Raw genomic sequence first — 26745 nt, forward strand, 5'->3', positions numbered from 1 at the left:
CATGTATGTGACTTCTGTGCAGTCATATCGGCCGGTGGTCAGGTCAGTTGATTGACCTGATTGTGTGATTGAGAGTCTCTTTGTGGTTCTTGTGCAGAATGCTGCTCGTATCGTGCGGGCTCTGTTTGAGATCGCTCTGAGGAAGCGCTGGCCGGCCATGACCTACCGCCTGCTGAACCTGTGTAAAGTGATTGACAAGCGTCTGTGGGGCTGGGCCCACCCGCTGCGACAGTTCGGCGCTCTGCCCCCATCAGTGCTGTCCAGAATGGAGGACAGGAACCTCACGCTGGACAAACTCAAAGAAATGGGCAAAGATGAGATCGGTCAGTCTGACACAAGAAACTAATTTGGATTTGTTCCTTTTTAGATTTCATCGGGCGTTTAAGGACAAACATTAAAGATATTCATTGTGTGTGTGCATGCAGGTCACATGTTGCATCACGTGAACATCGGGCTGAAGGTGAAGCAGTGTGTTCATCAGATACCCGCCATCCTGATGGAGTCCAGCATTCAGCCAATCACACGCACTGTCCTGCGCGTCCGCCTCAGCATCACCCCAGACTTCAGGTGGAATGACCAGGTAACCATGTCAAACACACCCAGGCCTTTCCATGCTGCTGTCAGGCTTTGGGATATCTGGATTTTCAATTCCGTAGACCAGCAGATCCCAAACTCTAGTGCACATTTGTCCACAGATGAGCCAAGAATTATTTTAGTAGTGGAATATTAATTTTAAGTTTCGTTTTAACAAACATTATAATTAGTTTTATATACATGCATATATAAATATTGTACACCATTTGTTATGCACAGTTCCACATATCCTCACTGTAACACACACGCATGCTCACAGTAGGTTAGGCAAGAGGAGCTGGAGGAGTTATTTGATTTGTACATCTCCTCCCCTGCGTTTAAGAACACAAAGGCTTGAATAGGCCCAGATCTGTTGCTATTGTTCTCTTGAGGGGCAGTGCTGTGATGGGCAACAGATGGGCCACTCTGTGCCTGGTACTCCTGTGTGACCGTAACTCGTCCAGCGTGACACACAACAGCTGGATGACCATCAGCCAACACTAATCACCCGCCAACATGCTCTGAGCATGACCTGCACTCTGCCACACCAATACGTCCTTAACAAACATTACACGTGAATGCATAAATACTTGTATTTAACAAAGAAACATTAAACTGATGTGACAAATTTTTGTTAAGAAATGTGTATGTGTATTCATCAAAAATCCCGAGGGGAAAAAATGGTTTCCAAAAAAATACAATTGTGTTTTCATTGATAAATATAACAATGTTAATGATAATAACCATAGTGTGTGTTGAGCAGCAATTCAGCATATTAGAATGATTTCTGAAGGATCATGTGACACTGAAGATTGGAGTAATGATTCTGAAAACTTAGTGAAAACTGGACACGATAAGTGCATTGTATTAAATGATTAATTTAAATAAAAGTACATAGTCAGGGATGTTTAATATAAAGTGGGTCCCAAACATTTGTGGTTTTATTGTTGTTGTTGAAGCAGCATCTGTTCATAGTCTCTCTTTCCATGACAAGCTCACAAACCTATTATTAAACATTTTATAATTTTATTCATTTATCCATTCAGTTAAGTTCAGCATTGCTCTTGATTAGATTTATGTTGTTGGAATCATGTTTTATTTCTTAAATGTTTTCAATGAAATGTGTTAAAAATGCAGTTCGCCAGCAGGCTTCAGTTCAGATCTGTAGTGTGAATGAAGCGGTGATTCAGATTCAGATCAAACAGCTCAACAATGATTTACTCACACTATGAACAAAGCGAATGAAATGCTTTAATGAAAAATACGAGCTGCCTGACAATAAGTATATCACCCGCTTTAATGTAAAACAGGCTACGACTCAACAGGCAATAAAGATTTCAGTAGTTTACACTCTCATGAAGGTTTTTAACTTATAAATTGACTTCTGTTTGAAAAAAAATGCATGTTATTCTTTGTGTTCTCTTTATACCACTTTTATGACACCTCACACCTGGTCCTGCTCAGGTCCATGGCTCAGTGGGAGAGCCCTGGTGGTTATGGGTGGAGGATCCGATCAACGACCACATCTACCACTCGGAGTACTTCCTTCTGCATAAGAAACAGGTAAATATAAATGCACATCTGCTGACACGAGCAAACCCAAAGGTATATACCATAATACCAGATCACAGCATGAAGAACGAACAATTATAAAAATTTGTTAATAAATACATATTAATAAATACTATAATAAGCATATAGATAATGCTAATATATTTGCGAATCCTCTAATTAAATTGCAAGTATAATTAGATTTTGTAAAGGATGGAGATTCGATTAATGACGGTACATGTGGTTCTTTAATGAAGACGGCACGTCACACAATGTCATACAGTGAGCAAGAAATGTAAAATGCAATGTGGTGTGCGTTTCTAAGCATATTTTCTCTCTGGCGCTGTCAGGTTGTGAGTGGAGAGCCCCAGCAGGTGGTCTTCACTATACCCATCTTCGAGCCCATGCCTTCTCAGTATTACATCCGAGCCGTGTCTGACCGCTGGCTGGGCTCGGAAGCTGTGTGCATCATCAACTTCCAGCATCTCATCCTGCCTGAAAGACACCCGCCACACACAGGTGCGTCCCATACACACACACACACACACACATATTTCAAGCTGTAAACAACTTTGTCCTTCGATTACTTTATTTGTTATGTGGGACGAATTACTTGAAGTTTTTATGAAACAGTGATATTTTTGTTGAGATATTTTTTTTTTATTAATATTGTAAAATTGTTCATTTTAGAGTTGTCAAATTGTCTCTCAAATTGTCAATTAAGTTTTAGTAATTTGTTGTGTGTTTTTTGTAATTTTTATTAGTTTTTACTTGGTGTACTTTTAAATATTTTATATGGTTTTGTAGTACATCAAGTTAAATGGAAATGTTTTATATATATTTATTTATTTATTTATTTATTTATTTATATATATATATATATATACATACATTTCGGTTAACAGTTATTTTATTTCAAGTAATGAAAATATTAGAGTCTATGATTCACCATAAAGACCATTCATTCACCAGTGGTGAACTATCAAATGCTCGTGATTTTTACAACATTAGAACTCCTTTACCATCCCAGAATAGTGTTATCTTTTTTTTTTTTTTTTAGGTGGCAAAATCATACAGTGTGCACCAGACTTTAGTTTATGAGATTTTTTCACAATGCGCCAGAAGAAAGTTGCACATCCAGGTAGTGCCTCTCAATAAGTGGCACAATTTGAGATTTCAGTTATCAGTTATGTGCTGAAGTTTAAGCTTTAAAAAAAACAATATATATATAAATATATATATATTTTTTTTTGTCATCTATGGTTCCATGAAGAATCTTTAACATCTTTAATAACCTAAAATGGTTCCTCCTTGGCTTCGCTGTGAAAACCTCTTTATTTTTTATGAGTGTGAGTAATAGTGTATCTTGCTTTGCAGATGCCTTGTGTAGGCAACCACAGTGGTCCAAAAACCATGTTTGTGAAAACCACATGTGAAATAAACCTCAAGCTTCAGACTCAGTGCAAACGAATGTGCTTTATAATGGAGAAGCCATGCAGATGTTCTTTTGTAGATTACCCCCCATCTAGATTTGTAGATTCTCATTTGCTTCATCTTCATTCCAGAGCTCTTGGATCTTCAGCCGCTGCCTGTGACTGCATTGGGAAACCGGGAGTATGAGAGTCTGTACAAGTTCACGCACTTTAATCCCATTCAGACACAGATCTTCCATACACTCTACCACACGGACACCAACGTCCTGCTGGGGGCCCCCACTGGCTCCGGCAAAACCATCGCTGCAGAGATGGCCATCTTCAGGGTCTTCAACAAGTACCCCACCTCCAAGGTCTGAACCTCTGCCATCTGTTAGGGTTTAGTTTTAGTTCTTATGGGATGGTCTAACCGGCATGTATCTGTGTGAGCAGGTGGTCTACATTGCTCCTCTCAAAGCTCTGGTCCGAGAGAGGATTGAGGACTGGAAGATCAGAATAGAAGAGAAACTTGGGAGAAAGTGAGAGTGTTTATAGATTCTTCAGGCAAATATGTATCTGTTATTATTCCCTGACCTTTATTTGCTCATTATCTATACTCTCTCTCTAGGGTGGTTGAGTTAACAGGTGACGTTACTCCAGACATGCGAGCTATTGCGCAGGCTGACCTGATCGTCACCACTCCAGAGAAATGGGATGGAGTCAGCCGCAGCTGGCAGAACCGCAGCTATGTGCAGAAAGTGGCTATTCTCATCATAGACGAGATCCATCTTCTAGGTTAGAGGCTCCGGCAAAGTTCTTTTTTATTCTTTAAGAAGTTCAAAGTACCTGAACAGCGGTATACTGTCAGCGAATATCTAAGTCACCTACGCTGCTGGTAGTGGTGCTTAGATGAAATATGTGCTGCCGGTTTTCCTCTAAATAATAAAATGAACACCTATAGAATGACAGTGGTGAGAAAGCAGCAGTTAAGAAAGCATGTAATCATAGCGATGTGCATATGCTTGCACCAGCTTTGCAATTTGGCACTCCAGTCATTTCACTTATATTTATTTACACATTATACAATAGATGTTTTAAAGCAAGCATCTTTACAAAATTAAGAAACTCCCAATTGCACAGATTCCTGTTGAAATGAATGGAATTGGAGCAAATTCCAGCTGGCATGTTTCACTTGGCTTTCCCAGAGGAGTGGAAGCCATTATACTGAATCAAAGAGTCACTCTTTTTTAATTTTTTAATGCCCATGGTTTTGAAATGAAATCTTTAACAAGCACATGAGTCTGAAGTTCAGGTGTCCACATATGTTTCCTTATGCAGTATAGTTGCTATAAATGTTTTAAAGTCAAAGACCTTGACCTAAATGAATATGACAGCTTCAGTTCTTCTTGAAACCACAAGTCCTGAACCGTGTGTCATTGGATAACAGTGATGATAACTACTAATATTAAAGTATGAAAAATGATATTGTCTTATTTTTGTCTGACACTGTTGTCTTCCACAGAGCAGCATATACCTGAATCAAATTTGATTATAGTTGTTGAATTTTGCAACCTCGACACTTATGTTATTGAACTGAGCTGAATCAACATTGAACTGACTCAAGCTGAAAAATGACACTACTATCTTTAGTAGATATCTTCAGTGCGCATCGCTGAATTGAACTTGTTTTATAATTGCTGAACTTTACACAGTAATTGAGAACTGAACTGATTCAACACTGAAGCTGAATTATGACTGTTCTCTTTTTAGAGCTTCCATGTTTATTACTGTAAAGCTGCCTTAAAACAATCTATTGTACAAAGCGTTATATGAAAAAAGGTGACTTTATTTGACAAATTTAACCTTTTGTTTGACTTCACAGGTGAGGACAGAGGGCCGGTTCTAGAGGTCATTGTGTCCAGAACCAACTTTATCTCATCCCACACATCGAAACAAGTGCGAGTAGTGGGACTCTCTACCGCGCTGGCTAATGCACGGGATCTAGCCGACTGGCTGGGCATCGGACAGGTTCGAAATTCACAGCAATACACAACCTGCATCCATTAGCTCGTCTCAGCTTTCACTAACATATACCCCTTTTAACGCCACATCACTGTCTATTACATTTGATGAAAGACAAATCGCTTTTGGAGTCCATCCATAGACTGTTATATATGGGCAAATTAATATTTTCAGGATCAGTGCTCCTACCTCTTCTCGGGTTTGATGTGATTTACATATGATTCACGGCAATTCAAATCAAGCAAAAAAAAATGATTGGCCCAGGAAAATGGTATATTTAAGGTTGGATGTAATGGATTGGTCTTGTTTCGGTGGAATCATGCTTCACTTGCACCCATAATGATTAGGGATGAAGTCAAAAGAGTAGAATAACGATATTATTTGTAACCTTGTACTAACCGTACCGTCGTTTTCATCCTGTTTCCATTACAGAACATTCTGTCAGTCATTCTGCATATAAATGCGTACGTGTGCACATATGAGCACGCAAGGGTCTATAAATACGCAGCACCCTTCTCCCAGCGTGTAGCAGCATGTTGGCGCTGTGGCTGCATCAGGACAGACTGCAGTGGTTATGTAAACGTTGTTTTACTATTGCTGAAATGTCACCCTGCTAGACAGACGGGGAAGGAAGGGCTGGGGGTCTCCATAAATCTGACGCGTGCTGTTTGGACTGAGGCGCGTCTCTAGCTGCCCAATCCATTATCCAGCCCTTTAAATATGTGCACACATGCACTCGGGCCCGGGCCACTTGTGTGAGAGCGCAGTTGTGGGACAGGGGACAATGACAGGCTGTAATTACCCCCAGATGAGCCACTCTGTCAGGCACACAGCCAGCTGGACACTCCATCTCTCGCTTTATTACTGTCTTTCTTTGCATCTTCTCGCTTTCTGGGCCTGTTTTTCTCGCTCTGTTTTGTGGCCCGTCCTTATTCATCTCTGCCTATGTCTCTTTCAGGTGGGACTGTTTAATTTCCGGCCCTCTGTTCGCCCAGTACCGCTGGAGGTTCACATCCAGGGCTTTCCGGGGCAACATTATTGCCCTCGTATGGCCAGCATGAACAAACCAGTCTTCCAAGGTACAATACTACAGGAACATGCACACACACATTGAAGGAAATGATCATGCAAAAAATCCTGTAGTTAGGATGTGCATTTTTACATGACCAATATCCGAATCAGCTGATAATTGGTTTAAATGTATATATCGCCATCGGCCCGATATGAAAAATTACGCTGATGTGTCTTGCCTATAAGAGGAATACATTAACTCAGCATTGTGGCTAATTCTTGAGGCAAAGTTTTGCCTGAATGGTGAGTGGATTCACTGTTTTTGATCGCCTTTTTAAACTGAGAATGTATGTACAGAATGTACATATATATATATATATATATATATATATATATATATATATATATATATATATATATATATATAGTACATAAACAAGATTTTGTTCAGTTTTAACTTTTTATCCATTTTATATATTTTTGGATAAGAATAAGAAGCACTTCATCTGTACTTAGTGTCTTTCATGCTAACATAAGAAAGCATTTCTGGAATCTGCATCTGAAAAAGCATTTAGTTGTGTTTATGTGTCTCAGAGGGGGCATGGATGCATTTAACCTGCGGTTGCAGATGGATAAATAATGTTGTGGTTTTATCATAAAACGTTGAATACTGATATTTGAAATAATTGAAAACCTGAACAAAAAAGTCTAAATTTGAAAGTTAAACTGCCAGTAAGTGGCAACAAGTGACTGTTAATGAGTGAGTCATTGAGATTGAACTGATTGATTCAAATGGCTGAATCATTCTGAAACAAAGCATTTGACTGTGTTTATGAGGATCACCTGTTTGCACATGAGCAAAGGTGTTTTTAGGATTCAGACCACTGATTCGTCAAACCTGCTTTCCTGCAGTCTGTGTTCTTCTGGCTATTTTGTAGTAAGTAACGATATACTTAGGGGAAATGTATTAGAGTAAAAGTATACATTTTAATTAGGAATTGTAGTAAGTTAGTAAGAAGTAAGGCTGAGATATAAAAACTCAAGTAAAGTACAGATACTCCCCAAAAAATACTAAAGTACTGTAACAAAGTATTATTACTTCATTGCAATACACCAATGAATTTCGTAGGGGGCCATGTTGTCCTACTTCTAATCAAATGAAAGCAAAATACACAAATAATATTTAGACTGTTTCTGATTAAATAAAGCAGTAATTGATTTAAAGGTCAGAAGCTACAGCTTACATGGAAAAATATCAAATAAATCACAAACATGACACTTAATTCTATATAATACTGATTTATACATTGTTTAATCGTGTGTATAATGTTAAGGTTATCATTGCATCTTACAGGGGGAAAAATGCAGTGATTAATATATAGTTTATTTATAGTTATTTTAAAAATCTTCAATGTTCTGTCATTATAAAAGAACTTCGTTACTGTTTATTTAATTCTAACAAATAAGTTCTTGTTAAAACTAACCAAAATTATGAAATAATTATGTATCAGCATCGGATATTGGATAAAATGAGTTGAAAATTATCGGATATTGGCAAAATTAATACTGTGTTAAAATGTGAAAAAAGTGACTCTTTGCAGACTGTGATGAAGCATTTCCACATTTTACCACAGTATTAACAACAAAATAGCATAAAGACATTGTAAGACATGTTTTATATTTTCATTTTTTCAATTGATTTAATATCTCTCCTCTGACTACTATAATCGAGCTCTTGATATCGTTTTACTCTTTCATAGATGTTCTATAAAGGATTTCATATTTTGTTGTTAGATCGATTGAAAACGCTAAATTACATTAGTTCTCGTTTCCAACGTTTCGTTCACATCATAAAAGTTTACTCAACTCTGAACATTTCTGTTTCTTAAAACCTTAGAAATGCTCAAATGATCCATGCTCATAAGCTTCAGCAGGAACATTTTTCACTTTTTCTCGATTTGTTCACTGCTCGTTTGTCATCATTGTCAAATTGTATTGTTGATTTTCAATTTGCTATTCGAACACACTCTGGCCAACAGTTATGGAGGTTTTAGTCCTTTCCATTCAAGTACAGTAGATGAGAGCTGAAATTGTATTCATAAAGAACAGATGCCCAAGCGATGTTACCATGATATGGCCACCAGGTTCAGACAAATTACTAATAAATCTTGGTAAAAATTTGACTTGCAGTTTTCTTATTTCTCTTGTATTTTGACTTTTTATTTAGATCTTTAATGCATTTTGATTGCTACATCCACAGCTGGATTTAGATATCATTCTGACACTGTATTTCCACTGTCCTGCAGCCATCCGCACACATTCTCCTGCTAAACCGATCCTCATATTTGTGTCATCGCGCCGGCAGACACGGCTCACGGCTCTGGACCTCATTGCGTTTCTGGCTACAGAAGACGACCCCAAACAGTGGCTCCACCAGGATGAGAGAGAGGTCAGAAGTCTTCCTCAAAAGTGTGCTTATATGTATTAACTAATGAGTAAATGCAGCACTTTTTAAATTTACATCAAAAGATATGGGTTCATTTTTCAGGGTGTTAATGTTCTAGTTCTGCTTTTCTGCATTGCTTTTGTCGTACACTAGAATAGAGCTTGCAAAATAACAATATGGTAAACCCAGCATATTGCTTTATTGTTCTGAAAGAGACGGAAAGAGTCAAAGCAAGATGAGGAGAGGAAGGAGCGAGTAGTGTAATTAACATGAACTTTACAATTTTCACTGCTTCATTAAAGTTTATTATTATTGTTATTATTTGCACCAAACACAATTTAATAATAACCTTTAATAACAATTTGGTTAGGATGGTGTGTTTTCCGAATATTGTGCTTAATCTAGGTTAATTTAAAATGATAAATGTGACCCTGTACCACAAAACCAGTCTTAAGTGTCCATTTATACATCATCTGAAATCTGACTCAATAAGCTTTCAATCGATGTATGGTTTGTTTGTTAGGAGGACAATATTTGGCTGAGATGCAATTATTTGAAAATCTGGAATCTGAGGGAGCACTGAGCGTGTGAATAGGACTTACACTTTTACTGCGTTGCTACTGTTGGTACTTTCTCTTACTCTTCTCTTTTCATACTTGCTCAGTATGCTCTCTGTCTCCGAGCAGATTCTAGTACAAAAGCCTGTGTCATCTCTCATTAAATTCCTCTTTCCGTTCCACTGCATGCCTTCAGATTATTTCAAGATGTGAACAAACAGCTTTTTTCTGCTCACCATTACAGATGTGTGCTAATATTTTCAAAGCACTCGATTAGAGAGCTAGTCAGGAAAAAAACAAAGGAATGGTTTTCTCATCCCAATCACAAAGTAATCACATACAAATTGCAGCCTTACGGAGGTGATCATTTCTTTAATAGTATACGCATGATATACACACGTTCAAACAGCACAGAGAGCAGAAATGCATCTTTAATGTGTTTGCTTGAACACATATGTGAACACACACATGTCAGCAAACTGCCTTCTAATGTGTAGTGCAGAGGTCACTAATTAATGAACTGCAGTCCAGATTATGACCCCAGACTTGTTCCATTCGGACTGCAAATTATTTATCATAATATATATATATATATATAAATAGCAGTTTTTATGTTCTCCCCACAGAGAAATGTAGCATCTAAAAAGGTGCATTTCACATGTTTTTACTAAATTGTGTATATATAAATAAATAAATAAAATAATAAATAAATAACGTATTTTAGTGGTAGTGTCAAATACAATATTAAACAGCCAGATTTAGAAAAATATAAGCAAGACAATACACATGTATAACCATAACTGTGCAACAGTCAAGTTACTACAGTGCTATTGCTAGAAATTTAGAGTGTTTTATGATAACATGATATAAATATTATAAATATCATTATGTGTAAAAAGTTTATATTACAGTGGCATGTGAAAGTTTGGGAACCCCTTGCCGAATCTGTGAAGATGTGAATAATTTTAACAAAATAAGAAAATGCATGTTATTTTTTTATTTAGTACTGTCCTGAGTAAGATATTGTACATAAGAGATGTTTACATTTAGTCCACAAGACAAAAAAAAATAGCTGAAATGATTAAAATAACCCTATTCAAAAGTTCTTAATACTGTGTGGTGTTACCTGGATGATCCCCGACTGTTTCTGTTTTGTGATGGTTGTGCACGAGTCCCTTGTTTGTTCTGAACAGTTAAACTGAGCACTGCAGATTCTTCAGTTCTCCTGCTTCTTTTGATTTTCTTATGATTTTGAGATCCAACTTTTCACACTGAGGACAACTGAGGGACTCAAACACAAATATTAAAAAAGGTTCAAACATTCACTGATGCTTCAGAAGGAAACAAGATGCATTAAGAACCGGGGGTGAAAACTTTTAAACAATATTTTTTAATTTTGTTGAATTATTATTATTTTTTCCATTTAGTACTGCCCTTCAAAAGCGACAGAAGATACTTGCATGTTCTCTGGAACACAAATTAAGTACAATTACCCCCAAGTACCCGCCCCCCACCCCCCTGCCCCCCCCCCCCGGCTCTTAAATGGTTAGTTCACCCAAAAATCAAAATTCTGACATTGAGTCACCCTCATGTTGTTCCAAACCCGTGAGACCTTCGTTCATCTTCAGAACACAGATATTTTAGATTTAGTCCGAGAGCTCTCAGTCCCTCCATTGAAACTGTGTGTATGGTACGGTATACTGTCTTCTGGGTCTGGTTCACTGCTGGAAAGGGTTCAAAATTCAAATTTCAGGAATATTATTTTTTTATTTTTATTTTTTGTCTTGTGGACCATATGTAAACATATTTTATGTAAAATATCTTACTCAGGACAGTACTTAATAAAAAAGGGCATGCATTTAGTATGATCTCTCTTATTTTGTTAAAATTATTTACAGTTGCACAGATTCTGCAAGGGGTTCCCAAACTTTCGCATGCCACTGTATATGTTATTAGTCTCCCAAACTAACAAGGTTAGAATTTTCTGCCTTTTAGAATTTCAAATCAGACCCAAAAAAAAAAACATACTGTATTTTCCGGACTATAAGTCACACTTTTTTTCATAGTTTGGCTGGTCCAGCGACTTGTAATCATGTGTGACTTATTTATCAAAATTAATTAAACGAGAGAGAAGAACCAAGAGAAAGCATTACCGTCTCCAGCCGCGAGAGGGCGCTCTATGCTGCTCTGTGCTCCTGTAGTCTACACTGAGAACATAGAGCGCCCTCTCGCGGCTGTAGACGGTAATGTTTTCTCTTGGTTCTTGGTTCTAAATAAATGCGACTTATAGTCCAGTGCGACTTATATGTGTTTTTCCCTCTTCATGGCGTATTTTTGGACTGATGCGACTTATACTCAGGTGCGACTAATAGTCCGAAAAATACGGTAATGCAAATTGTTAGTTATCAATAGGCTTTATGGAGTGAACTGATTTACCAAGGTTAGGGCTGCTTCACACAGAACATGGTTTTGCATTCCACTTTGGTATTGACTCTGGATTCCCAATACCTCAGAATGAAAGAATCAGTTGATGTAGAATTGAACCTATAGTGGATTCTGTATGCAACAATAAATGCAGAATCTTCCAGTCTGATTCTTAAGGGGATAGTTCACCTGCACTTTTTTAAAAGAGCTGTTCCTTTTATGAATGCAGATTTGTGTAAAACTGGTTTGACTCTTTTAATTGTTGCACAGCAAGCATTTATTTGGCAGATACTGATGTTAGTGGCCTATTTTTTTCTATTACACAGACTGTGTGTAAAGGCATGCAGCCTCATGCAGTCTTTTATGAGCCTACGCTGTTAAAGACCCAATAAAAGACATCACTCATGTAACATGCAGAGAATAGAGGAAGGCTGCCGTTTATACTTAGAGATAGAATTCAAGTCTGGTTTAAAAGAATTCAGCCAATTAAAATTCTCTCATTCTTTATTTGCCCTCATTATTATTATTCATTACTTTTTACAAACTCAAGGTGGCTTTACAAGTTACAAATATACTGCTGTCAGAAGCTTAGGGTAAATTATGAATGTATGTTTTTATCATTTTAATTAGCAGCAGTACATTAAGTTGATCAGTGACAGTAAAGACATTTATGTTATCAATGTTATATGTGTATAAAACATTTATTCTATATTCATAGTGTCATTTTATTTTATTTTTTTACTGTGAACTGCTATTTTTTGCAATTGAGCGTGGTTAAGATTCTTCAAAATTTCTAATAAATAAAATAATTGTAAAAAGTTTAAAACAACATGCGGGCGAGTAAATAATGTCAGCACTTTCATTTTTGGACTTGCTGTTGCTCAGCGCAGGCCTGCAGCAGCTCCAGCGTCCTGGCTGTGTGTTCCAGTGATATACGGGGCGTCCCGCTGTTTCACTGTACTGAAGCGTGTAACGACCTGAAACCCTGCTGTTTGAGTGACAGCCGGCTGCCGTTAGCCGTCCATCTAACAGCACTTCCCTCTATTTGTTTCCACTGTTGCCCATCCTAACATTTCCATCTCTTTTGTTGCTATCCTTTCTTCTGAAGAAAGTGCATAGTGTCTGCCAGGGTTTCTAACGTCTGTGTCTTGTTAGATGGACGATATCATCGGCACTATAAGAGAGTCGAACCTGAAGCTGACCCTGGCGTTTGGGATCGGGATGCATCATGCTGGACTTCACGAGCGAGACAGGAAGACGGTGGAGGAGCTGTTTGTCAACTGTAAGATCCAGGTGAGACGCTGTTAGGTGATGTGTGGTTCACCAGCAGATCCACCGTTCCCACACTGATCCCCAAAGAAACGGCCAGTGAATTGAATATAGGAACTATTTTGTGGGAAATAGCTGTCAGCTGAGAGATTATATAATACTCATTAATATACTCATGGAGAACTTTTTCGGGGCCATTTTTGAGTGATGAGAGATGAATCGATTTATTCAAATCCAAATGAAACGTTCTTCTTAATGCAGCTCGCTGTTCTCGTGGGTTCGTGTCTTCAGAGCCCTGGCTGTAAAATGATGATATAATGCAAATGTGATATTTCACACATCAGTATTATAGCGGTGCAAAAACAATTTAGCATGTGAAGCACTTCTAAAGTTCAGTTACCACAGGCACTCCACGGATGGAAGGAGTCTCTATGGATCTATTATTTGATCAAATATTGCGAATTGCGGTTTAAAATAACTGTTTTCTATTTGAAAGTGAAAAAAAAAATGTCTATATATTTGAATATATTTAAAATGTCATTTATTCCTGTGAGGCAACGCTGAAATTTTAGCATCATTGCATCAGTCTTCTTTGACCTTTCTCTAAGGTGTTGATTGCAACTAGCACACTAGCGTGGGGCGTCAACTTCCCTGCTCACCTGGTGATCGTGAAGGGCACAGAATACTATGACGGAAAGACCCGCCGCTACGTGGATTACCCTATAACAGGTAGCATCTGTTTTTATGTGTGTGTGTCTGTGTTTTCGCTGACTGTCCAATGTCGTTAATCTCTGTCACTCCCATTCCAGATGTTCTTCAGATGATGGGTCGAGCAGGGCGACCGCAGTTCGATGACCAGGGCAAGGCTGTCATCCTTGTGCACGACATCAAGAAGGACTTCTATAAGAAGTTCTTGTACGAGCCGTTCCCCGTGGAGTCTAGGTGTGTATAAAGCAGTAAATCTCTCTGTTTGGTGTTCGTTCTCTGATAATGACAGAAAGGGTGTCTTTCCTGTGTATCTGCAGTCTTCTGAGCGTGCTCTCCGACCACTTGAATGCAGAAATCGCAGCAGGCACAGTCACCTCAAAACAAGACGCCATGGATTACATCACCTGGACGTACTTCTTCCGCAGGCTGGTCATGAACCCCAGGTACTGCACGTGCATCACTCACAGCATTCACTGTCTCACCCCGAGTGACGATCCTAGTTTTGAGTCTCATCAGTGGTGTCGTGTGGCTAGGACACTTAGTTTAGTGGTCAGCTGATACATACAAAGCAGGATGTCCAAAAAACAGTAATGCTGAGATCAGAGATAGGTCATGTCTGCTACTAAATATTGTACAAACTTAATTTTCTTTAAAGTTGCTTTGCAATCATTTGTTTCATAAAAAGCGCTATACAAATAAACTTGAATTGAATTGAATGTCCCATTTGGCACACATGGTGTTCATGAAGCAATTTTTTTCTTTATGAAGATTTAGAGTGCATTAGGTATCATTAATTAACAATGAACAATATGGACTTTTACTAATCTTGCTGTAAAAATCACTGCATGCTTTCATAACCATGCTGTCCCAACGTTAACCAATTAGACCTCAAGGAACCATCCAACACAGCAGCATAAATCTGGAAAAAGAGATTAAAAGATTAAAGATAAAATGCCATCTTTATTTTTTATCATTGCTGTCACTTACTCTGGTATTTTTAATGGTTGCACTTTATTTCGCTGTGTCCTTGTTAGTGTAATTATTCATTTAAGTGCAGAGTAATAATAGTTAACTACTTGTACTTACTATATGATAAGGGTTTGGTATAGGGTTAGTTGCATTAAATAATGCATAATTTATAGTGTTGTCAAATCGATTAATCACAATTAATCGCATACAAAATAAAAGTTAGTTTTCACAATAAATGTGTGTGAACTGTATATATTTATGTGTATTTAAAAATATACACGAGTGCACATTTAAGAAATATATATATATATATATATATATATATATATATATACAGCACACACACATTATGTAAAAACAGACTTTTATTTTGGATACAATTAATCTTACTTTATTAAAAAAAATACTTTATTAATTTATTAAATAACATTAATAATTTATTGTTAAATGTAACATGTAACAAGGAGATTATAAAATAAAGCATTTAATCTGCGTCATTTTATTACTTTGGCCATAAAAAAAGCTTGTGTGTACAATGTATGTGTGTGTGTGTGTGTGTGTGTGTGTGTGTTCCCTTTCCTTTTTTTTTTTTTAAAGAACCATTACCACATGCACATAATGTATATGTTTTTCTGTCTAGAGGTTGCAGTATGTGGCTCTTCAGAAAAGCAAATAGAAAATAGTCTGGCTCAATAGCTTAAATAGACAAGAAAATGTTGAATTATATTTTATTAATTGGCCTAGTGGGAAGTCCGAGCTGTTGGGTGAAACCGCAGTGACTCGACTGCAGCACAAGACAGAAAAACATCTTCAACCGCTTCCACAGGACTCATTACTTACTGTGTTTCCATGGCAACATCATCCCTGGACACAGTTCAGCCCCGACAGTTTACACCTCCATCACAAAACAAGGGGTGACAGATCACACACACACACACACACACCAGCCTGGCAGGGTCACAGGGCAGCTCAGACGTCTGCGATGAATAGGAGAAGATGATTCCAGAACATTCCACTGACATTTGCACGCCTGTCAGGACACATTAAACATAAAGACCTGTCTGTGCCCTCTCTCTCACTGCAAACACACACTCTCATGACTGAGGTAATCAAACTCTTCATATGGGCCAGATTCTACACTTTTACATCTAGATCTTCCCCCTGAAGTCCACTTGTAATTTTAACTGTTTTTCATGTCTATTTTTACACCCTTTTCTCTGACCTTACAGTTAAACAAACTGTTTTCCAACCGTACCTTTAAGATCATGTAAATTATAAGTCAATTACCGCCAGCCTTATTGCTAAAGAGTGAACAGGTGTTTTTGTGTGGATGCGGGCAGTTATACGCTAATTGTTGGGATGCCATGGGAGTTAAGTTTCAACAGCTTGTCTGTTTTTAGTACTTTAGCAAGAAATGTTTGAGTCTTCATAATCCCGTTCGGTTAAATCATGTGATTAAATCAAGGTTTTTTTTAATTTATTTATTTTTATATATGTTTTTTATTTTATTATAGTTTCTGCTTTTAAAGTCTTTATTTTACTTTTACACACATTAAGACTTTAAAATGTCTAAAATCAAAGAAAGTCTTACATTCATAAATGGCATAAAATATTGCATGAATAGCAAAATATGATCAATCTTCCTTAGTTTTGTTGTTTTTCAATCACAAAAATGCATGTAGTTCTTGTTTTACTGAGAAATTAAACCAGATTTAATGAGTTTATGATTAAACCAAGGACAAATATCATGTAAATTGAATTAAGTAGATGTTTCTGAGCCCATGATATGATGATATTTGTCCCTGTGTTAGTTATAAACATTTTTGTTCAGTTTCAAGAAAACAAGACTTATTCTGTTATTTTGCTTTGCAGCTAAATGTTACCTTTGATTTAAGATATTTGCTCTGGAAACAAGAATAGGGGTGACAAACAGCACCGTTTTTTTTTTTTTTTTCTCGGGGGGTTTTTTCGCAGTGAGATCATAAGGTGCTATTCATATGTATATTTAAATACAGCTATGTATATTTTCTTGTGCTCGGATGCAGAGTTATTTAAAACAGGAGTGTTTTTATTATTATCATTAATTAAAATGTAATGAGATCAGTAGAAAGTTGAATTTTCAAACCCTGAATTGTTGCTTATATAAATTAATGTGTGCTTCTTAGACATTACATTTACAGAACATACAGACATATTATGTTCCCTTCAATTATTATTATTATTATTTATTTATTTTTTACATTTTCCTCACATTTGCTTGGTAGAGAAAGGTTATTTAATTTTTTGGGGTTTTTTTAGTCTTCAATTTAAAAAAATGGACATTTAAAGAAAACATGCAAAAGCCCTGCTGTTTAGTGAATAATGATCAGATGTGAGGGATGATCTTTGATTTCGCATGCAGCCGAGGTGCAGCCACTCACTAGGTTTTGTTCTTTACATGATACAACTCCGAAACAACACAACAGCATGTTTCCAGTAAGGTTGTATGTTAATAATAGTGCACAGTAGCTCCATCAATCTCATCAGGACTCATAAAGACCTCACAGACTGAGACAGGAGCTAAATGATGCTAACGGTTTAATCAGTAGGGGTGTAACGATTCACTTGTTTTCTCGATTGATCGATTACAAACCCTGTCGATTCATATGCATCGATCTTGAAACATGATTTTTGAATCGTGAATCGCCGATCTTGGACAGCAATCGATTCAAAATGCTAAGAATTGAATGAATCGCGATTTCTATAGCGATTCAATGCTTTCAAAATGTATACACATTAAATTACTACACGCACGAATTAATGGAGACCTTGAAGAGTGTTCGTGAATCGTTCCTCTTATCTGTCCTTCACGCGCTCCACTGTTTACCGACTGAGACTGTCACAGGATTGCGCTCGCGCTCCGTTCGTCTCTGACGCAGCTGACGTGTGATCTATTGGACTCGTGGCCAGTAATGCTAACGTGAAGTAGTTTTACTTTTCTATAGTTTGTCAATGGCTCTCTGCATCTTACCGACGGAGTTACCGGAGCCGTCGACAGCTGTATTTATTGCATGGACGGAGCAGAAATGTAAGTGTCTAAATCATACGCACAGATCCATTGAATGATAAATGTTTTTAAACAACGCGGATGAACCGAATATACGAAGGAAACGTTTAAAATTAACCACAGCATTAACAACGACCTTGAAATAAGAGCGCGAGATTTATCTGATAATCAGATGCATGAAAGTAGCGTTTGTTTCATTAGCAAACGTTTTCTCTCAGAATCATTCGCTGGTGGAGAGGAAAAGTTAAATAGAGATGAAGACGTTTTCACACTGAAAGAGAAGCGATCTCGCTCTCATAGACGTGCCAGGCTATATCTGCAGCTAAACTGAATAAAAGCAGAATGAACTGATGAAACCCACAAACAGTTTATGAATGATGCAGTGCTAATTGACATTTATTACAGTACAGAAACTATAAAGTATATTTTCTACCTTATTCTGTGCAGAAAATTTAAATAATTGCTTATTAAATGTAGCCTAGAATATAAAACAATCATAAAATTGCCATTAGGAAAAAAATATATATTACAAATGATTGATTATTGTCCAGTAGTGTATTTGATTTATTACAGCTAATTAAAAGTAATTAAAAAAGAAGATAATTCCTTGTAAAAAAAAAAAAAGAAATAATAATAATAATAATTATTATTATTATTATTATATAGGCTACATACATAAAATGATTGTATTTGACATTTCTGTCACTTCTGAAATTAATGGCTACGCCCCTGGTGTGACAAAATGTTAGCTTATACATAATACTCTTTAAGCTCTATTTTAAAAACTTGGCTTACATACATTTTTACATATGCCATGTCGCATCATTAAACTAGCATTTAACAATGGACAAAAGTTTTTTTTTCTTCTAACCTATGGTTCTCTAACCATAAATGCTACTGTAATTTGCCCCCTGACTAAGCATTTAAAGAATTTAGTAGAAGCATTTAAATAATCCCGTGAATGCACTTAAAGAATGCAGAATCGAATCGTTATAATCGAATCGAATTCAATTGTGAATCGAATCGAATTGAATCATTCTAAATTTGCAAAAATCGTTATTGAATCGAATCGAAAACCTATGAATCGTAATCGAATCGAATCGCTGCCTTCCCAAAGATTCACAGCCTTATTAATCAGCTATAGATGTTCACTACAGCACACACACAACAAGCTGAAAGACTGATGCTATTTTACACTTATAATTCTTTAATACTAATCTTAACCATTTAGTAATGATGGTGTTTAATGACACCAAATTATTGGATTTTTACTTGCTAATGCAATAACTGCTCTACATATAAGCTGTGGTGTGTAGCACCTACAGCTCTGCATATCCCAAAAGAAGTCCTAAAGACACAGCATCAAAATAATAATAATAATAATAATAATTAATGTCTAGTTTAAGGATGGAAACTACAGCCCTGTGGTTTTTTTTTTAGCTAACTCCCAATGGGTTTGTTTAAGACCAGCTTTTGAACTGTGGAATAATAATGTGACGCTATGAAAAATTCAGAAAGATTCTGTAGACCTGTGGCCTTTGAGTCAAAGACATGTCCATTCTCTCTCTCACACACACACACACACACACACACATCGGGCAGTTACCTTCATGACACCTCACTCCACCTGTTAACTGGCTGGAGATTTTCACATTGTGCAAGCGTGTACAAGCTGAAACTGGCTCTGTAAATTATCCTTCTGGACACAAAGCACTAAAGAATAGCAGTGTGTGTGTACATGGACATCTTTATTTACATGTCACCACGATGTGTTTTTGCTAATTATTAACACACAGAGTTCATGTTTGTAATATTTCCTTGCTCGAGTGCTAAAAAGTTAAAGTTTCTGCAAAATATAGTCTTTTTTTTTCTCTTGCTCACAGCAGGAGAAATGTTTGCCATCACTCAGAATTAAGGAAGTGCATAGTTGTGTGTGGATCTCATGTGGTGGCTCTTAGAGCTTTGCTGAGCATGGAAGTGATTTTTGCTTTCCAGCAAACCTGGGAATAATTTGGCAGCGCAGCGTTGCTTTTCTGGAGGTGTTGCGAGTTTATATCTTGCAATTCTGACTTTATAACATGCAATTGCGAGAAAAAAAGTAAACATTCTGAGTTATAAAGTCAGAATTGCAAGATATAAATTCGCAATTGCAAGTTAGAAAGTCAAAATTGGCGGATATAAACTCGCAGTTGCGAGAAGAAAAGTCAGAATTGCAAGTTTATATCACGCAATTTCAACTTTTTTTCTTGAAATTGCATGTTATGAATTCAGAATTGCAAGATATAAACTCAATATGAATCAATTGCAAGTTTATATCACAATTCTGAATAAGTCACAATTGCGAGTTTAAATCTCTCAGTTCTGAGGAAAAAAAGTCAGAATTGTGAGACGAAAAAGTCGCAACTACCTTATTTTAGTTTTTATTCAGTGGCAGAAACATGCGATTCTTTTTTTTTTGCGAAACTGCTTGAGAAATTAAAGTTTGTTTTATATATATATATATATATAGAGAGAGAGAGAGAGAGAGAGAGAGAATTTATTTTTAACCCCTTAATATTTCTGTAAAATTTGCCTAAAACCCCCGAAGTATATTGCATGCTGTTCTTGAACCATTTGGTGTATATGCATGTTTTTAGTTTAATAGAACTTTGAACACATTAAAAAATAAAAAGATCTGCCTACAATAAATATTATATATATATATATATATATATATATATATATATATATATATATATATATATATATATATATATATATATATATATATATATATATATATATGTATATATATATGCAACCGCTAATATATGTATATATATATATATATATATATATATATATATATATATATATTTTTTTTTTTTTTTTTTTTTTTTTTGTACACAGGTCAGGTAAACACCGCAGGTTATACACTGTAATGCTAGGTTAAATATAATTTGCCTTGAGGTGCTGTTTTTTTATTATTATTATTATTATTATTATTGTTAGTCTTTAAAATGAGGAATACCTGCCAAGGTACAAAATACACTTACATTCAAGATACATTCATATCTTATCCTATCCAAGATTCTTTAATAAATTATGCTGTTAGCTTGTTTTAAGGGTCTTTAGATACTCTAGATATGCATTATTAAAAATGCTCACAGTGTTGAAATATACTCAAGAAGAAGTTTTGATGTTTTTTTTTACTATACAATATTGAAAACCTATACAATAAGTGGATTCTCTGTATATACATTTGATACACATTATTTATTCCTTCCACTTTTATCTGCTCTCAGTTACTATAAATTGGATGACATCAGCCATGAAACCATTAACAAATACCTTTCAAACCTGGTGGAGAGGAGTCTGAGGGATCTGGAGTGTTCCTACTGCATGGAAATACAGGAGGTAGAGTCATTTTTATAATAATTAACTTATTTGAGTTATCAATAATAACCTGCTGTTTTCAGATATTACTACTGCATTATCATGACTCATGAGAGTGTTGTGTGTAGAATGTGGACAGTGATGCAGAGTGCTCGATTTTTTGTAATGAAGCTAAGAGTTGTTTCAGAAGTGTGTCTTTTTTGCTGGAGGACTGACAGAGTATTTCATCTCTGACCTGCCCACTGTACGGCTGTATCTTGACCTCTGGCGTGTTTTATTCAGGACGAGCAAACCATCGAGCCGCTGACGTACGGCCGCATCTCATCCTACTATTACCTGAAACACCAGACCATCCGCATGTTCAAAGAGCGTCTGAAGCCAGAGCTGCCCGTCCAAGAGCTGCTGGCCATCCTGTCGGTGAGCAAACATTCATTCTGAAAGGATCCACTCTTTCCTCTCATCTTCTGGTCATTGATGCGTTCGGGGACGGTGCACTTTAAACACCAATGCATCACCACCTTCACTGGCCAACATCCTGACACTGTTAATGATTGTTCCACGAGTCCAGTTTGGCTGGATACAGCTGAGCACTCACACACATAATTGCACCCCTAAGGGTTGGTGTGAAAATTAGCAGCTCTTTTCGTTCATCCCATTAGAGTGCCGCCCCTCTCTCACTGATCGCGGCAATAATTGAGACATAAAGGCTTTTCACACTTCACTGACGTCCTCATGACATGACATCTGTCTCATAGTAGAGGCACTGCAGACCTGATGGAAACTCTCCAAGAAGATTGTTAAAACATGTTCTTGAGCAGTTTTTATAACCAGTCCTGATAGAGCATTTGAGATTAGAGACAGAGCGACTTAATGGGAAATAATGGCAATGTGCTTTAAATTTACATTCCACGAATGTGTTATGAATAGGTGTCTCATTCCGTTTATTTCTTCATTTAGTTTAATGACCAAAAATAGGTGAGATCTGAAATCCTGTTAGACATTCTGTCATGTTTCTTTGTTTGGTTTGGTGTGTTGTTGATTTTTGTCACCAAATATTGATGAACGTGTTGAAATAAATGAAGCATTTTTATATAATTTATATGCCCAATAAGCAGAGTTTTCTGTTCTGTCGCTTTGACCTAGAAAACCCTTATTAATTGTATACATTTTATTAATTTTATACACAAATGTAAAAAGGTTTCCACACAAATCTGTTGTTGATGATTGGACATTGTTGATGATAACATGATTAAATAATTTATTAGTTTATTAGAATTTATAACAATTATGTAACAAAAAAAGAATAACACATCAATTATTATTTAAAGGACATCAGAAAAAAAAAATTCTAATAAATTTGGCACAGTTTGAAAATCGAAATTCCAGAACAAAAAGGTTTTTTTACTTAATGTTTCTTCATAAAAGCCCATTGCAACTTCAAATTATATATATATATATATAGATATATATACTGTGATGCTATTTAAAATGTTTCCATTATGCTTTTCTCTTGAGAATATTTCCAAATTTGTGGTTTTTTGTTTCTGTTAATTGTGACTAACGATTCAACATAAAACGTTGTGCTGTCTGTGGATAATGCTTAATGTGTGATTTCACATACTATTCCTTGATGATATCGTCTTGCAAAAACTCCAGGTAAAAATAAGTCACATTAAAGGTTAATTTAGCGTAGGATTAGTTGCTCTTTTGTTATAATCGCACAAGCAGCAATAAAGCATTTTACAGACAGTCATTCCTGAGATCTATCCGTAACCTTTCTGAAAGACTGAAAAAGAAAAGAAGTCATCAGAGACTGTGACCGCTGTGTGACTGAGCCAACAAACTTACTAGAGGCCAGCTCAGATTTCCTGATGTTAAAGACATCGCCACACAGGCTACATCTGCTGAACTGGGCAAAATACAGAAGGTTTGAGTCATGCCTGTGAATTTGAATGCCATCGTGTTTGTGTGTCAGTAATAGGAAAAGAGCACATGTTAATGTGGTAATGATGCCTGAGGCAGCAGGGATACATCACTGATCCTCACAGTTATATGTCTCCCGCTTGATTATCCACTAACCACTCCGTCATTACAGCTCGCTGTCTACCGCTCACACTGGTGCTTAACAAAAGCATGACATGAGGTGGGCAGGACCCCCTATTTTCACTCTAACCAGTCGTTCAATAGCAACAAATGACCCCTCCACATGACGCCTCCCTCATCAGCCCCTCATTCACTCTTATTGTCCTCTAATTACCGTGGAAGGGTTCATAATGAGAGAACAAGTCAAGCTACAAGATCTCCCCCCATCCCAGCACAGCACAATGGTCTTGACCTTCTTGGTTGTATTCAGCAATTAAAATCATACAGCAAAGCTACAAACTGTTCAACTGATTTATTTTTAAAAAAAAAATCAGAAATATTTTTGGTCTCTATTTCTATGGTGCTATATATAAATATTTTTTATATATAAATTAAATTGCAGGATATTTATTTTATGATTATCTCTCTCTCTCTCTCTCTCTCTCTCTCTCTCTCTATATATATATATATATATATATATATATATATATATATATATAATCATAAAATAAATAACCTGCAATTTGACAGCCTCCCTGAATCTGCATAATTCCCCTCTTTTACAAAACTTTGAATGTTCCATGAAATTTGAAATTCATGAAAAGCGATGTACAAATGTGAATTGAATTGAATTGAATAATAGCATTTAAGAAGTAACATTATTTAAACATTAATATTTTTTTATCTTTATTTATTTTTATCATTATTTTTTTGTATTGTATGAAAAATCTTCAAAAGTAAATCTTCAAAAAAGTAGGTTTTGATTTCTTTTAAAAAAGAAAAACATTAAAATAAGGTGTTTTAAACTATAGTTTTCAACTATTTAACTCCGTTTACAGTTGTAATATGTGATATCTTAGTTTGTTTTTAGTTGTGTATTGATTTTGGGACTTGTATAACGACAATGAATATAATATTATTCGACAGTCATCTCTCTCTCTCTCTTTTTTCTTTTTTTCTTTTTTTTTAAGCCAAGTTTTGTAATACAGCCTGGAGAGTCACAGAAAGTGCAAACAGGCTTTTTAGTTCAAAGGACTGTAATGTTTCTTTCTCTGTAAATGTCACTGAAAGATAAAGAGTCAAACTGAACTCAAGAAATTGGCCTCGTATTACATTTATCATTTATTTATCAGATATTTATTTATTCATTTTTTTCACTTTATATTCTGTACAATGCTGACTTCATAGAGAGATAAATCTAAGCTCACGTTTAACAGTTACGAGTAGTGGTAGAAGAATATGCTTCATTGCTTCCTGATTCTCATTGAAATATCCTGATTCAGTTGGAGATTTGGGGGTCAATATTTCTTAACAAAAGAGTATATTCATTGAGGGAAAGAAGGTTGGGCAGGACTTGCCAGTATCCACTGGCAGTTGATTGGACAGTGAAAAGGGGTTGCTGTTTGACAGATGGCTGGAGAAAAGAGAATGAAAAAGATGATGTGTGATATCCTAATGAAAAGTCATTGAAGAAACTTGTTACATATTGGGGTTTTTTGTTGTTGTTGTTGTTGTTGTTTGTTTTTGTTTTTTAAATAACATGCAGTTCTGGATTGTGCGCAATATGACCAGGCTTTATTCTAATTGTTAATTTAGTTTTTATGACATTACCTTTACAACAGGAAGTCGCTCAATTTTCAGAATATTGTAATAGTTTAAATCGGGCATTTGATAGAATATGCTGGATGTGGATCAGACATGAAAGTAAGTGACTGGTGTTCAGCGGATGCTTTGTGTGTGTGTTTACAGGAAGCAGAAGAGTACGCCGAGCTCCCCGTACGCCACAACGAGGACCAACTGAACAGCCAGCTGGCGCAGCAGCTCCCCCTGCAGGTCAACCCTCACTCGTATGACAGCGCACACACCAAAACACACCTGCTCATGCAGGCCCACTTCAGCCGGGCACAGCTGCCCTGCAGCGACTACGGGACCGACACCAAAACCGTGCTGGACAACTCCATCCGCATCTGCCAGGTGTGTGCTGATCTACAGACTGAACACAACAGGTTCTCAGGAGCAGTTTAGTTTTGTTCTGATGATAGCAGTACCTTATTTTTCGGACTATAAGTCGCACCTGAGTATAAGTCGCATCAGTCCAAAAATACGTCATGATGAGAAATAAAACATATATAAGTTACAGTGGACTATAAGTTGCATTTATTTAGAACCAAGAACCAAGAGAAAACATTACCGTCTACAGCTGCCAGAGGGCGCTCTATGTTTTCAGTGTAGGCTACAGGAGCACAGAGCAGCATAGAGCGCCCTCTCGCGGCTGGAGACGGTAATGTTTTCTCTTGGTTCATTTCTCTTGGTTCATTTCTCTCGGTTCATGTCAAATTAATTTTGATAAATAAGTCGCACCTGACTATAAGTCGCAGGACCAGCCAAACTATGAAAAAAAGTGTGACTTATAGTCCCGAAAATACGGTATATCCCGTGGGGGAGAAAAGAAAAGATATTTGGATATATAAAACCTAAAATCTTTGTTGATTTGTAAAAAAATGTCAGTGAACACATTATACTGTGTCAACTGCCTGTTTGTTTGGTTATATTTATATAGTGCAACATTAGAATAAAACTCCAATTGTTACAATACTGAAATAGATTTTTTACCAATAATGTATCTTAATTTTTAAAATGTGCTTATTTGCAAATGTTGTTCTTGTTAAAGAAGTACACTACCCATAATGCTAAAGATAGATCTACCAATCAGAGTCGACGCTTGGAAATGAGATTCACAGCCAGCAGTGTTGGCTTGAGTTTTGGGAAGTCAACATTAGCTAACTACATGATGTTAGTTCATGCGGGATGTTTTTGATTTTTCTGTTAATCTGCATGAGTATGAAGTTGTTGTTTTTAATCTGATAAAACTATAATGTGTTTGCTTTCTTTCATTTGTTCACTGGTTTGGTTCAAGGCTATTGATGCCAAGAACAGAAACTATAATAGTAACTCTATTAGTGTCCATGGCAATGGACCATGATGCTCGGTTTATTCTAAGCATGATTTAATGTCAGATGAGCTTTGGTTGTCAGTGTTAGATGTTTCCAACATTATTTCGTTTACTTTCATGATCTGAGGTAAATTATCAGTTGTTGCGTTCATAATGGCTAAAGAAGTCTCACACAATGATATTCAAACTGAAATTAAACCCTTTGATAATTATATGAAACCGTTATACAAAGCACATAATTGTGAGCTGAGATTATCATTGTTATTGGTCAAATAGTTGAATATTCTTGTTCCCAACCATGACGTCGCAGAAAAAATTTAAATAAATGCATTGCTTGTCGCGTCTCA

General features: G+C 36.4%; 1 protein-coding gene across 1 annotated transcript in view; it reads left to right on the plus strand.

Annotated features, from left to right (window-relative positions):
- ascc3 (activating signal cointegrator 1 complex subunit 3) overlaps window positions 1-26745 on the plus strand; it is a 218019-nt gene that overhangs the window by 179178 nt on the left and 12096 nt on the right. Inside the window, exons 21-37 of the mRNA XM_059507374.1 lie at window positions 98-323; window positions 426-580; window positions 2038-2136; window positions 2475-2643; window positions 3690-3910; window positions 3990-4075; window positions 4165-4331; window positions 5419-5564; window positions 6517-6637; window positions 8876-9018; window positions 13152-13289; window positions 13874-13994; window positions 14075-14207; window positions 14291-14416; window positions 21273-21384; window positions 21646-21780; window positions 25195-25419. Coding sequence (XP_059363357.1) covers window positions 98-323; window positions 426-580; window positions 2038-2136; window positions 2475-2643; window positions 3690-3910; window positions 3990-4075; window positions 4165-4331; window positions 5419-5564; window positions 6517-6637; window positions 8876-9018; window positions 13152-13289; window positions 13874-13994; window positions 14075-14207; window positions 14291-14416; window positions 21273-21384; window positions 21646-21780; window positions 25195-25419 — 2523 coding nt within the window. The remainder of the gene's footprint in view (window positions 1-97; window positions 324-425; window positions 581-2037; window positions 2137-2474; window positions 2644-3689; window positions 3911-3989; window positions 4076-4164; window positions 4332-5418; window positions 5565-6516; window positions 6638-8875; window positions 9019-13151; window positions 13290-13873; window positions 13995-14074; window positions 14208-14290; window positions 14417-21272; window positions 21385-21645; window positions 21781-25194; window positions 25420-26745) is intronic.

Source organism: Carassius carassius, chromosome 24 (assembly GCF_963082965.1).
Source record: "Carassius carassius chromosome 24, fCarCar2.1, whole genome shotgun sequence".
In the NCBI taxonomy this organism is placed as follows: Eukaryota; Metazoa; Chordata; class Actinopteri; order Cypriniformes; family Cyprinidae; genus Carassius; species Carassius carassius.